At 37.3% G+C, this 13,640-nt stretch overlaps 1 protein-coding gene and 1 pseudogene across 1 annotated transcript in view; both read right to left on the bottom strand.

Moving 5' to 3' along the window:
* Nucleotides 1-13,640, bottom strand: part of ARHGEF38 (Rho guanine nucleotide exchange factor 38) — a 126,176-nt gene that overhangs the window by 44,363 nt on the left and 68,173 nt on the right. Inside the window, exon 5 of the mRNA XM_020974757.2 lies at nt 12,168-12,185. Within this exon, the coding sequence (XP_020830416.1) occupies nt 12,168-12,185 (18 nt within the window). The remainder of the gene's footprint in view (nt 1-12,167; nt 12,186-13,640) is intronic.
* On the bottom strand, nt 7,688-10,398 carry LOC144455311 (E3 SUMO-protein ligase KIAA1586 pseudogene; annotated as a pseudogene).

The following is a 13,640-nucleotide window of genomic DNA, read 5'->3' as shown; positions in this document are numbered from 1 at the left end:
ACTTGGACTTGGTGTCAGATCTGGGTTCAAGTCTTGCCTCTGGTACTTTATTAGCCACATGACCGTGGCAAATCAATTTATTCCTCTGAGCCTCAGTCCCTTCATTTACAAAATGGAGTAATTTAAGTCAATAAGCATTATTGAATGCCTGTTATGTTCTAAGCACCATACTAGGCATTGTGCTAGGTAATGGAGTTGCAAAGTCAAATTAAACAATCCCTATCTTGGAAGAACATACATTCTATTGGGGGGGGGCGGGAAACAATATGTAACCATACAAAATAATTTCATTGTGGTAGAGGGGACACTGGGGAGGACACAGGTCTAACATGAAGGGCAATTTGTTAACAATAGAACAGGGATTCCAGAGGGCACAGTGAAAGGGTGGGACAGTGATGGGGATAAAACACTTGTGCTACTTCGCAAGGCTGTTGAGAAAAAAGTGTTTTCTAAACTTTGAAGTATTATCTAAATGTGACCTTTTTTTGTTGTTGTTCAATTGTTTTATTCATATCCAACTCTTTGTGATCCCATTTGGGATTTTCTTGGCAAAGATACTGGAGTGGTTTGCCATTTTCTTCTCTAGCTCATTTTACAGATGAGGAAATTGAGGCAAACAGGGTTTGTATAACCAGAGTCATATAGCTGGTAAGTATCTGAGGCCAGATTTGAACTTAGGAAGATGAGTTTTCTTGACTCCTGGCCCAGCACTCCATCTGCTGTTCCACCCAACTGCCCCTAAATGTGAATTATTACTATTACATTTTTTAACCTTACTGTGATTTCAGCTATATATAGATCTCCTAGTAAGAAAAACTACTTTACTAATTGTACCTTACACTTTTAATTTCAGCAGTTTCCCCAGTCACACAGCTCATATGCATACAACGTGGGATTCCTGTCTCCAAGGTTAGCTCTCTATCCAAATCTGCTACCACCAAGCTATCTATCCCATAAACTAAAGAAAGAAATAACAGCAGCTGCCACATGATAGAAAGAAAAGGTTTTTTGTTGTTGTTAGGCAATGAGGGTTAAGTGACTCGTCCAGGGTCACACAGCTAGCAAGTGTTATATGTTGTGTATCTGAGATCACATTTGAACTCAGGTCCTCCTGACTCGAAGGCTGGAGCGCTATCCACTGTGCAACCTAACCACCCCTCAAAAGAACATGGTTTATTCCAATTTACCATGACTATATTATGCTTTGGCTTGTTTTTATCCTAATCAACAACAAACAGCATGATTATTGACCCTTCACGAAGGTTCAGAAATGGAGGTACGGTAGAGGCATTTGGAGGGAGGATTTTAAAGTTTTCTCTGAAAAGAAATTATTCTGTTTGGGAGCAATGTGCTCTGAGGCACAAGCTGCTCTCGGTGCTTAGAATGGACTCCCTTCTCACCTCCGCCTCCTAGAATCCTGCAAGTTTTAGATCAAGTTTCATCTTCTACATGAAACTTTTCCTTACCCCACCAGCTCCCAGTGCCTACTTTCCCTTAAATATCTTGCGTTCATTTTTCATGTATTCTAGAGAAACACATCAAAGTACAAGTCATCTCCCTGGAAAGGAGGCAACCTTCTTAAGCACAGGAGCCATTTCATTTTTCTCTGGGTGTACCCAGTGCCCAGCACAGGACCTGGCACACAAGACAGGCTTGTTGCTTGACAGACCTAAGTACAACACACATTTAACCAGACCCCCCTGTCCTTTATAGAAGTCCATTCCCCCAGAAATGCCTGCTCAGAGACCAGAGTTTTAGTGATATCAGAATTAAATCCTATGAACGTAAGGAAAAAAACCCTCCTTTCTCCTGTTCTTCCCACCCCAGCATCCTTTTTCTCATCCCTGACACTGATGTGACTAGAGACACTTTGCTGAGGTTTTAGAAGGTTGAATGAGTGAATTATCTATATAATATGCAATATGTATAATTATATATAATATAATAATCTTCCATGGTGAAAAATCTAGATGTTTTACTGCTCTAGGTTATAGTTTGGGTTGGAAAATATTATTTCAGGGGGCTATTTTAAACTCTTTGCTCAAATCCTGGGAGGTAGGACACACTCAAATAACTGAATGGCTCTTAGAGCTGTTTAGGATTGCTTGTAATCCCAGTGCTATAGGGTAGAGTAATGAACTTTTCCCAAAGCCTCCCCTTATAGAAGGCTTTGAACTTTCAGAACTTCCCAGTTAACTATGTATTTATTTATTTAGTTTTAGTTTATGGAATAAACAAGCATTTCTATAGCATAGAATAATTTTTTAAAAAGATGATTGCACATGAAATTGAAAATCTATTATGCCTAACTTGCTATTACTTTTTAATATATAATAAAGTTATATAAATTTCTTTTTTTCCTTTTTTCTTTCCTCCCCCCCACATACACACACACACACACACACACACACACACACACACAATCATTCTGTACATACTTCTATTTATCAATTCTTTCTCTGAATGCAGATAGCATCTTCCTTCATATCTCCTTTGTAGTTAATTTGGGTATTTATAATTGTTCAAAGGACTTATTCACTCAAAGTCGTTCTTAAAACAATATTGATATTACTAGATACACCATTCTCTTGGTTCTGTTCATTTTGCTCTTCATTATTAAGTGCAAGTCTATCCATGTTTTTCTAAGACCACTGAGCTCATCATTTCTTATAGCACAGTAGTATTCCATCACAATCACATACCACAACTTGTTCAGCCATTCCCTAATTGAGGGACATCCTCACAATTTCCAGTTCTTTGCCACCACAAAGAGAGCTGCTATGAACATTTTAGAACATATAGGTTCTTTTTCTTTTCCCCTAATTATCTTTGGAAATAGACCTAGTAGTGGTATTGCTGGGTCAACTATCTATTTTTTTCATCAGCATCTCTGCTTGGTTTCATCTCCATGAACATCATACCCTCTGGTGGCCTCCTCCTTTTCAGCTTCCTTTCATGTGTTGTCTTCCCCTATTAGATTTTAAGCTCCTTGAGAGCAAGGATTATCTTTCTTTTTCTTATTTCTATCCCCAACACTTAGCACAGTGCCTGGCACATAGTAGGTGCTTAATAAATATTTACTGAAGTGAACTGAATAAAAATGGTGCCAGAGACCACTCAGGCCAGTCCTTCTTTAATTTATTATAGTATTGTCCATTTTGCTGGACTTTTAGATGGAATGAGCGAGCATGGTGAAGCTCTTTATAACCAGCAACTTTCATTTCTAACTAACTTCACCTGTAAGTGTGCTTAGGTAAGTCAAAGGCACAGTTAAGTAATCATTCATGGCTGGTAACTCCACTATGATTCTTTCCAAATGCCTCATGTTCTAGTGCAGGGCTTCTTAAACATTTTCCACTCAAAACACCTTTTCACTTTCAGCAGCGTTAGTTGTCATTGCATGGCCTGAGGCATGCACAGTGCAAAGTGCACGTGCTTTGTGTTTAGAACCAAGGCTACAGTGAAGTTGCACAATGCAACATGGGCAAGTGCTGCCAGAAACACCTCAGATTCATTGCAAGTTTAATTTTTAAGTAATTTTTGGTCATCGTGTTCAGAAACCTATTACTGTTGCCAAATTTTTTGTGGCCCTATAAGAAGCACTGTTCTAGTGGAGGTAGCTTGGATTCTTGGAGGCTACACCACACAAGTGTGAGATCTGGTAAGTCCTCCTGGTGTGGAGAGCCTTTGAATATAGAGCTGGTGATGGGCTCTATGTCTTTTGTTAGAGGATGTGTTAGTTAAGAACCAACTTGAAACCTGAAAGAGTTTTAGAAAGAATTTTAAGTCATCTGGCAAAGGAGAGAGCCAGAAAAAGGCATAACTCCCCTCTCAAATTTCCGTTATGTCTCACATTATATAGAGTCCAAGAAGGGCATAAGAACAAGCAGTGAGGTGGCCAACAATTAGGCAGTTTCCACAAAAGGACAACTTCCATTTAAGGTTGCTTGAGATGTGTATCAGCAGGTAAGTACAAACATTTAATAAAACTTGGGCAAAGTCAAAACACAAGTGTTTTGGGTGGACCTAGGACAAGAGCTAAGCGGGATATAAGTATTCCTTACATTGGTCTCCAGCTTACTTGGAAGGTTTCTGAGGTCAACATGACCTATGGTTTCAAGTTAGATAGTTTTCTAGCCACAGAAAGCTAGGTTCAAATGATATTAATAAATAATAAATAATCAAGTTTTTCCCTCACAGATGAGGCTGATTAAGTTGGAGAAGCTCAATAACAGCTTAGCAACAAAGCAATAACTTTTCTTTTTTTTTAAGCCACAGCAACTCCTTTTTAAAAAATTTTATTAATTTATTTTGATTTATCAACAATCACTTCCATGTGCTTTTGAGTTTAAAATTTTTCTCCCCCTTCCTCCCCACCCCCTCCCCAAGATGGTGCACAATCTGATATAGGTGATACATTTACATTCCTATTAAACATATTTTCACATTAGTGAAGTTGTAAGTAAAAATTAAAACCAATAGGAGGAACCATCAGAAAGAGGAAACAAAACTCAACAGAAGAGAAAAAAAATAGCAATTCAACTTTCATAGTTCTTTCTTTGGATGTGGATAGCATTTTCCATTATGAGGCCTCTGGAGATGTCTTAGATCCTTGTATTGCTGGGAAGGGTTAAGTTTATCAATATTAGTCATTGCACAGCATAAGCCACAGCAACTCTTAAAGCTCATTTGGTAGATTGTAGAAGTGTGGTGGGAATACCACAAAGAGAAGATTGTTAATCCTTTCAGTACTGAAGAGTAAAGTGGTAAAGTCTCACATCCTTATTTCAACTATTTATAATATGTAATGAATTTCTCCATTTTTTATTATTATGGAATCATAGAAAGTAGGGATTAGAAAAGTTATTAAGAGGGGCAGTTAGGTGTTGCAGTAAATAGAACTCTGGCCTTGGAACTAGGAGGACCTGAGTTCAAATCCAGCCTCAGACACTTAACATTTACTAGCAGTGTGACCCTGGGCAAGTCACTTTACCCCAACTGCCTCACCAAAAAGCAAAGAAAAAACCAGAAAAGTTCTTAAGGACCATTTAGTTTATTACCTCACCTAGGTTTGTTTCATGAATGTCTAATATACATGTCAAATAATAATGTACATTACAAAACAGAGCCTTGACTACGAATTTTTGTGTCTAGGAGAAAGGGAAGATTAGGTTGGAAGGAGCTCATCTGGGATTGTAACTGTGATAGAAGACAGAAGAGGAAGTGTGCTCCCATTCCTTGCTACTAGGACCCTCAAATTTCAGCAAAGTTCTGGTCACCCTGCCTTAGTTGAAACTCTAATTATAGCTCGTTACCTCTAAGTTCCATGATCATGTATTTTACCTAAACTTTCCTTTGCTCCTAGCACCTAGCACAATGCTCTGCACATAGTAAATGTTTGTTGAATCATTGTGGAATAAGCTAATAAACCATCATTATGAGAATGATGCCTTTTTTTCCTCAAAACCAGTTATTTTCCTCTAAGTAGGAAGTAATTGGCTAAAATTGCAGGGAACTAGAGTTAGACAATAATTTCTTTCTGTTTCTCAGTCTCTGTCTCTCCTTTTAGGATGACTGAACACTAGAATATATGATCAAAAAAAGTTTATAATCTTCACTACTGGAGCTTTTTAGCAATAGAGGAGACAGTTCGAGTGACTTAAGCATGACTTTTAAAAAAGGTACTGTACCAGATGCCCTCTCCAGGTCAATCAATCATTCAATAGACAGTTATTAAGCACCTACAATTCTCCAGGCACTATATTAGGTGCCAAGGATACAAAGACAAAAATGAAATAGTATGCGCCCTCAAGGAGCTTAAATTCTATTAGGCAAAATGATATGTATGTATGTATGTGCATATATTTAGCTGTATATATAACATATGTGTATATACACATGCACACATATATGTCGTGTGTGTACATATATGTATTGTATATATACGCACATAAACATATACACACACCAAATAAATGCAAGGTAACTGGTGGAGGGAGGTATTAGCAAGTAGGGAGATTGGGACAACCTAGATATAGAAAGGGAAGCTTTAGCTGAGTTTTGAAGGAAACAAGGAATTCTAAGGGAATGAATGAATGAATGAAGCATGTATTAAGCACTTAAGCAATGTACAAAGTGCTAAGTGCTAGGAATACGAATAGAAAAGTAAGACAGTTCCTGTTCTCAAGGAGCTCACATTCTAATCCGGGAGACTACAGATGTGGTGAACTATAAGACTTATGAAAAGAGCCCACAGTCCTTAGGGTGCATCAGCAAAGCAGAGAGTAATGCATCTTCTTCATTATCATTTCTAGTGAAAAAAATAGTATTTGTTTCTGATGTTAGACCATTTGGCAATGCCAAGGACTTTGGGGACCAGAACTTTCTTTTCTGGGTCTTCCATAGATGTGGCTGTTAACAGCTGTAGTGTCAATTGCCAGATTTCTTCCCAGGAGGATGACTGTAACCACTGGGCTGGAAGCTTTGCTATTCCCAAGGCTCTTGGGTTCAATCTAAGGGAAGATAGTGGTCAAACTAGTCATAGTGGTTTGTTTTGCCTGGTACATGCTACCTCCCATCTCTCCCTCAGGCAGCCCTGAGTGTTACTATTGTTTCGAAGTTGTGGGACTGGCTGGTCTCTTCTTTTCAGAAGCTACCTGACTCTGGACAAAGGCTGTGAGGGCCCGGCTACTGGTCTGGGGAATGATGCCACCACCAAGGCTCCTATTCCTATCTCCCTGTGGAGGTAGCTGGTCAGCATCTGGGGGGGTGATGGTGGTGATGAAGAAGATGGGTCCCTTCTCCACACAACCTATTCTCCTCAGTGTTAGCTGGAGGGCCAGTGCTGGAAGCAGGTCTTGAGGTTTGGGGAACACTGCTAATTTTCTTTTGAGAATATAGCTTTTGAGTTCGGGGTCCTGGATTATCTCCATCAAGGTCAGAGTGGACAGAGTAGTCAAGGTGGTGGTGGTGGTGGTTTGACTTGTCTGGCACTTGCTCTGTCCCATATCTCCCCAGAGGTGTCCCGTTGCTTCAGCTAGTTTGGCTTGCCTACTCTGTAACACCTAACACCCTGAGATAAACATTAAGTCCATTCCTTGTCATGCAAGAGCTGGCCTGGCATATTTGCACAGCATGAAAATGCTTAACAGGCATTTTGGAGTTGGGAACATTTCTAGAACTCTTTCCTCATCTGTTCTAAAAGGGAGAAAAACGTCCATTATCATCTGTGAGGGACTTTAGGAAAGACCTTTTTGCTTCTATGTTTGTCAAATGTGCCCCTGGTTGCTGCACTGAAGAGCCTCAGCTGCTAAAGAGCCTCACAGACACACAGTGCCTGGCATTTTTCATTCACCCTTTTCATAGATGAACAAGAGGCAATATAGCAGCATGTGTGCTGCTGACAAAGGAGTAGAGTAAAGGAGAAAAATAATGCCTAGGAAATGAAGCCAGGATTTCTCATATAGATACACACTGAAAGTTCTTTAATCCTCTTTCAATTCTTAGGGTATAGAAGAGGTACATACAAGCTTGTTGCTTACCACATCAGCTTCCCTCCCCTCCCCCCTCAACCTTCATAGCCTTTACCAGACTGCCAGAGGGATCCATGACACAAATAATGGTAAGAATCCCTGGGAATAGAGCATTGGGCCCAGAAATGATATTTAATAACCAACTCTCTGCCCCCCCAAAAAATGTGTGCATCTATATATATAGATGCATATGTGTACGTAAGTTTGTTTAAATTACTGACATAAAGGATGTGTAACCCACAACATACAAATAATAATAAAATATGCAATATTCTTTACTATAAATTCCATATAGCCAATTGATTCTCATAGAATGTTTTTGTTGATTTTTGTTGAACTCTTGTAGCCAATAGCCAACCTATGGTTGCAATTCAACCATGATTTGATAAATGGAGTTGCAGCCCAATCCTCCAACTCTTTTCCCAATAAACTGATTATCATTAAATTTGATATGTGATCTAATGTTAAATTATTTCTTAGCCTCATGAAAATTATATTTGTCATACTGAAAACTCAGCAATAGTGCTATCTTTTTTAGCTTTTTGAATAGTTGCAGGGGATTGGAACATTATTTAACTGTATATTATTATCTACAAAATCCTGAAAATTGCTCAAATCAATTTCTTGTTTTAAAATTTCACTTAAATAATGCATTTTTTTCCACCAGCTACCCATGGTGAAGTTAGTTCTTTATAGGGCCAAGAAGATAGTTCTAATAACTCAAGATTATTAAAAATGCTCTCATCCTTGTTTCTATACAATAAAAGATATAAGTTCATGTGTTGAATTAAATTTTCTAGCAACATATTCCTAGGCAGAGCATTATATTTATTATTTTCAATAAATGCAATATGTTTAAACTTATCTGACTTAATCAAATCTTCAACTTGAGATTCATGCTTTCCAGTACTAATCTTTAAATTTTCCGAAGCTCTTATGGTGAGTTTGATTAATTTTTGCTCTTTCTGAACGTTAGTAGATCTTGACTGCAATGCAGTTGAAAGTAATGAAAATTCTTCAAGAATGTCAATCTTTAAAGCAAGGTCTTGCAAGAAATTAATGTTAGCTAATCTCTTTGCGAGACTAGAATAGGAAGAATGAGAAAAATGTGTATGTAATACAGGATATATGTGTCACATAGCTGTAGCAGCTCATAAACTATATGCTACCCATCTTTGTTCTAGTACTCAACCAATTTTAGTCATTTCATCTTCATGTTCTTTAGCTACAATCTCTTACTTGGTTTGATTTTTATTAGATTCATGTTAAAGAGAATACACTCTATCTAGAAATACTTTAAAATAATTAATTTGTTTTATTTCTGATATTGAATCATTAAGTGATAATCATAATCAATCATTTAAATGGTGCTAACTGTGATTTTAGATTTTTCTAACAAATTTTTTTACACCTTCATAGCTACTCTAGACTTTCTTCCCAGCATTGCATTAGCATCATCAGAACAAAATGCAATTAATTTTGCTTTTCATATTCTTTATTAAAGCCACAATTCTTTAAAGTAGGCAACATATTGAAAATGCAGTGCTGTGGTTGAAAAAAAAATTCTTTTAAAGCAATAATATTACCAGTGAAGGAAATGATTAAACTGTGTCCTGCTATGCTTAATAACTGGCTTGCAAAATTCCTGAAAATTTAATAATTAACTGCTGAGAGCCAGTATGAGCTGGCTCTAGCACACCACTGATTAGGGTGAATCTAATAAGATGAAATGTAAAAGGAACCTTATACTTTGGTTCAAAAAATTAACTTCACAAGCCCAAAATGGAAGAAATATGGTTAAAAAGCAATTTGTCTTCTAAAGATCTGAGATTCAAGTCACCCTCTAAGCATGGCATTAGTACGTATTGGGAGTATAACAGCCAAAAAGAGATGATGTTATTTTAGGCTTCATTGAGAGGTATAATTCCCAGGAGCAAAGAGTTGATAATCCCACTGCACTCTGCCCTGGTCAGTACATATGAGGAGTATTGCGTTCCATTTAGGAATGGTGTTGTTAAGTTGGAAGGTGTCCAGGGAAGTGGACTTGCGCTGGGATGGTGAAGGACTTCTTATGAAGATCTGCTGAAGGAAGTAGGGCTGTTTAGCAGAGAAAGAGAGAATTAGGGGGCACAGAAAAGTATTTGAAGGGTTGTCACATGGAAGAGGAACTGGACTTTTTCTATTTGATTGCAGAGGGCAGAACTCGGAGCTAGGAGTGGAAGTTGGAAAGAGGCTAATTGAGGCTTGATATCAGGGGAGGAAATTTGCTGTGGATTAGAGCTATTGGAAAGCTGAACTGGTGGGTTCCCCTTCACTGGAGGTCTTCAAGCAGAAATTGGATGACCACTTGCTGGGTATATTATATGGGGAATACTTTTGGGGGACATGAGTAAGAGCACATGGCCACTGAAGTCTCTTCCAATTCTAGAATTCTATAATTCTGTATAGACCCTGAAGCCACTTACAAAACCTGAAATTCCACTGTTGATTATTTCACACTGCTTGTATTTGTTCAGATCTGCTTTGCTCCTGAGATAAACAGCCTAGAGTGGTGCTATATTTGTGAAGTGTGGAGAGAAGGGTGAAGGCAGGCTGTAGGAAGAACAATCAGGGATGCGAAAGGAAGAAATCATTTGGTTGAAGGAGAGTTTTGTCCTCCCAGCTTTTAATTTCTGACCCATGCTGACATCTTGGTTTTTAAATATTGTCCTATGATCCTGCACTTTTAAAAATGGGATTATATATAAGATTTGCAAAGCATCTTGCATTTATTATCTCCTTCCTCATTTGATAGGTACTATGAGAATTATTATCCCTATTTTATAAATAAGGAAACTGAGGCCCAAAGAGTTACCTGTGGTCCCATAGCAAGTAAGAGTCTGAAGTGGAACCTAGGTGTCCTCAAGCTTCAAGTCATGAACTTTTAGCACTTCTCACACATTATAATAACAATAACAACAACAATAAGCATTTTTACTTTTAGGTTTGTAAAGCACTATACAAATATTATCTTATTGGATCTTCACAGCAAAAAGTGGTGCTAATTTTATTTCCATTTGACAGATAATGAAACTGAGGCATACAAAAGTTTTAAACTGCTTGCCCAGGGACACAGCTAGTAAGTGTCTGAAGCCAGATTTCAATTCAGATCTCCCTTTGACTCCAGTACTCTATCCCGTGTGCCACCTGACCTCACAAAGGTAAGTCTTCCTGACTGCAGGCCTGGTACTCTGTCCACTGTGCCACTTAGCTTCCCTTTGGCATCAGAGGACTTGGGTTAAAATTCAGGCTCTGCTAATGTGGCTATGGACAAGTCACCTAAGAGCACAGATTTAGAACTTGATGGAATCCCTCAATCATTCAATAGACATTTATTAAATGTCTACTTCGTGACTTGCCCACAGTCACACAGCTGGTAAAGTATCTAAGGCAGAATTTGAATTCAGGTCTGCCTGACTCCAAACCTAGCCATCTATCTGCCTATTTTAAAATATCATACCCCCTAAAGGAAATAAAGGAAACCTCAGGTATTAAAAAATAGTACTAACAACAAAAATTTGACCCAGGGGTTAGAATTCCCACTTCAGATGTCAATAACTCTGTTAACCCAACTCATTAAAGGCCTGAAAATGATCAGTCAAACAATGTTTAAGACAGATTTTGTCATATTCATCCTTTCAGTGTCTTTTTCTGTCAAGAGAAAGCTAAGTGTGTGTCTTTGTGTAAGGTACCAGGGCTGCCTTTTTCACATTGACATTGTGTTCCAGTGTTAGCCTTAATTTTTGCCACTGTCATGAGCCATATCCAACTGAAGACATAGAAAAGCTGATAATTAAGGTAGCTCATAGGGAATTGTTTCTCCCATGCCTGGCATTAGAAAGTCTTCCAGAACACTGTACCACTGCCTGGAGATTTCTAAGACTAATATTATTTTTTGGAAGGTATGTTTTTGAACATGAAAGATCCCTAAATCTTTACAAAGTGAGCAAAGAGTAATCTCAGGAATTGTAAACTTGTGATTAAGCTCTTCAGAGAATAGGAAAATTCAAAAAATAGTAGCTTACATTCATATAACCCTTTAAGATTTAAAAAGTATTTTCCAGGTATTATTTCATCTGGTTCTCATAATAACCCTAGGACATAAGTGCTATTATTTATCCTCATTTTAGAAATGAAGAAACTGAGGCTAGGAGAGGTTAAGTGACCTGCCCAGGGTTATACAGCTAGTAAGTGGCTGAAGCAGAATTTGGACCCATATTTTACTGGCTCTAAGTCCAGCACTGTATCTGCTATATCACTAACAGCCTTTATTATTTATAACAAAGTGGTATACATTTATATTTTAAATATTATAAATATAAATTTAATATTATAAATTGGCTACATTAATTTTGAAATAAGTAATAATTTTTTAACATGGTAAGGCACTTCATTTCAGGCAAAAATAGAAACTAAATGACAGTGGAGATCATATACCAATGATATCCAGGAAAATAGGAATCCATACTTATTTATGAAAACAATGCTATGACTTCTAATATGTATAAATTCAGAAAATAAAAATGATAACCTTGCAAAATTTATTAATATATTTTCCTGTAAGACTAGATAATTAAAAATATCAAAAGTACTTACTCTTCCAGGTATATTTTCCTATAAAATAAAAGAAAAAAAACATTAGTTCACATAATATTAAGGGAAAGGGAAGTCACATACATTAGTCTGATAATATTCATTTTGAAAGGCATATAGTATAATGGCATATATAATGAAGCAGGATAAATAATAATCCTGATTTATTGGATAACATGTTATCTGTCTTAACACTTCAGCTTTGAAATAAATATAAAATAAAACTCATTAATTCATACTTTTTTTGTTTTATTTTTTGTTTTTGTTTTGCTTTTTGGTGAGGCAGTTGGGGTTAAGTGACTTGCCCGGTATCACACAGCTAGTAATTCACACTTTAATAAATTAATTTTTTGTTTGATTTTTAGGCAATTGGGATTAAGCGACTTGCCCAGGGTCACATAGCTAGTACGCGTCAAGCTTTTGGACTGGTGCTCTATCCACTGCACCACCTCGCTGCCCCAATAAATTGATTTTTTAAAAAATAAATTGAAGACAGGTTGAAATTTTCATCAGTACTATGAACATAGGGGATTTCTCAAAGAAAAAGATTGTGGTATAAAGATTGCAAAGACAATATTTAACTCCTTTCAGTGCTGAAACTTTAAGGGCTTTAGCAACTTTGCATTTACATTCAAATAACTCAAATGCTTTTTTAAATCAATGTTTTAAACTCATTAGAACATTTCCCCAAACCCTTTATTTGGTAATGCTTAGCTTAATATGAATTATATTTTTGACTTAAAATGAACAAAATAGCATATCTTTTAAAAACACACTATACCTTAGACTTTTCACTAATTAAACCAACAAGTCTGCTTTCCAGTTTGGGCCCATTGATGAGGTTCCACTTTCCTTTATTTTATTATGCAAAGTCCTTAATAGCAGCCCACAGCAGTGAAGATTGGGGCTAGATGGAAGGACTCAAAGGAACCAGTCTAGTAGGCTATCTCCTGAAGGCCATCTAAGCTTCTGGGAGCTACCCTCTTATAATTTTATCAATAACCATGATGAGACAATCTAGTTTTCAGGCACCTGGCATATCCAGTGCAGTCTACAGAATCATAGCACCTGGTTAAAGCAAATTCTGTCATTAACTGTTGCCCAACTTGGCTTCTGTTGAGATGATACTTTTTTCACGGAAAGAAAGAAACAGTAACAGCAGATCAGATTTGTTTCTGGTTTTTTTTTTTCCTTACTTGTTTCTTTCTTGTCTTTTCTTTCTTTCCTTTTTCTTTCTCCTTCCTTCTTTCCTTCCCTCCTTCCTTCTTTCTTTCATTCCTTCCTTCCTGTTCCATCCATTTCCTTCTTTCTCCTTCCTTCTCCTTCTTTCCTCCCTTTTCATTCCTTCCTTTTTTCTTCCCTTCCATTTCCTTCCTTCCTTTCTTCTCCTTCCTCCCTCCCTCTTATTTTTCTCCTTTCTCCTTCTGTTCTTCCCCTTCTTTCCTCCCTTTTCATTCCTTCTTTCTTTTTCTTTCC

This window comes from Phascolarctos cinereus, unplaced genomic scaffold, assembly GCF_003287225.1.
Source record: "Phascolarctos cinereus isolate Bilbo 61053 unplaced genomic scaffold, phaCin_HiC Scaffold_9;HRSCAF=440, whole genome shotgun sequence".
Classification (NCBI taxonomy): domain Eukaryota; kingdom Metazoa; phylum Chordata; class Mammalia; order Diprotodontia; family Phascolarctidae; genus Phascolarctos; species Phascolarctos cinereus.
This window is presented reverse-complemented; position numbering and strand designations above follow the sequence as displayed.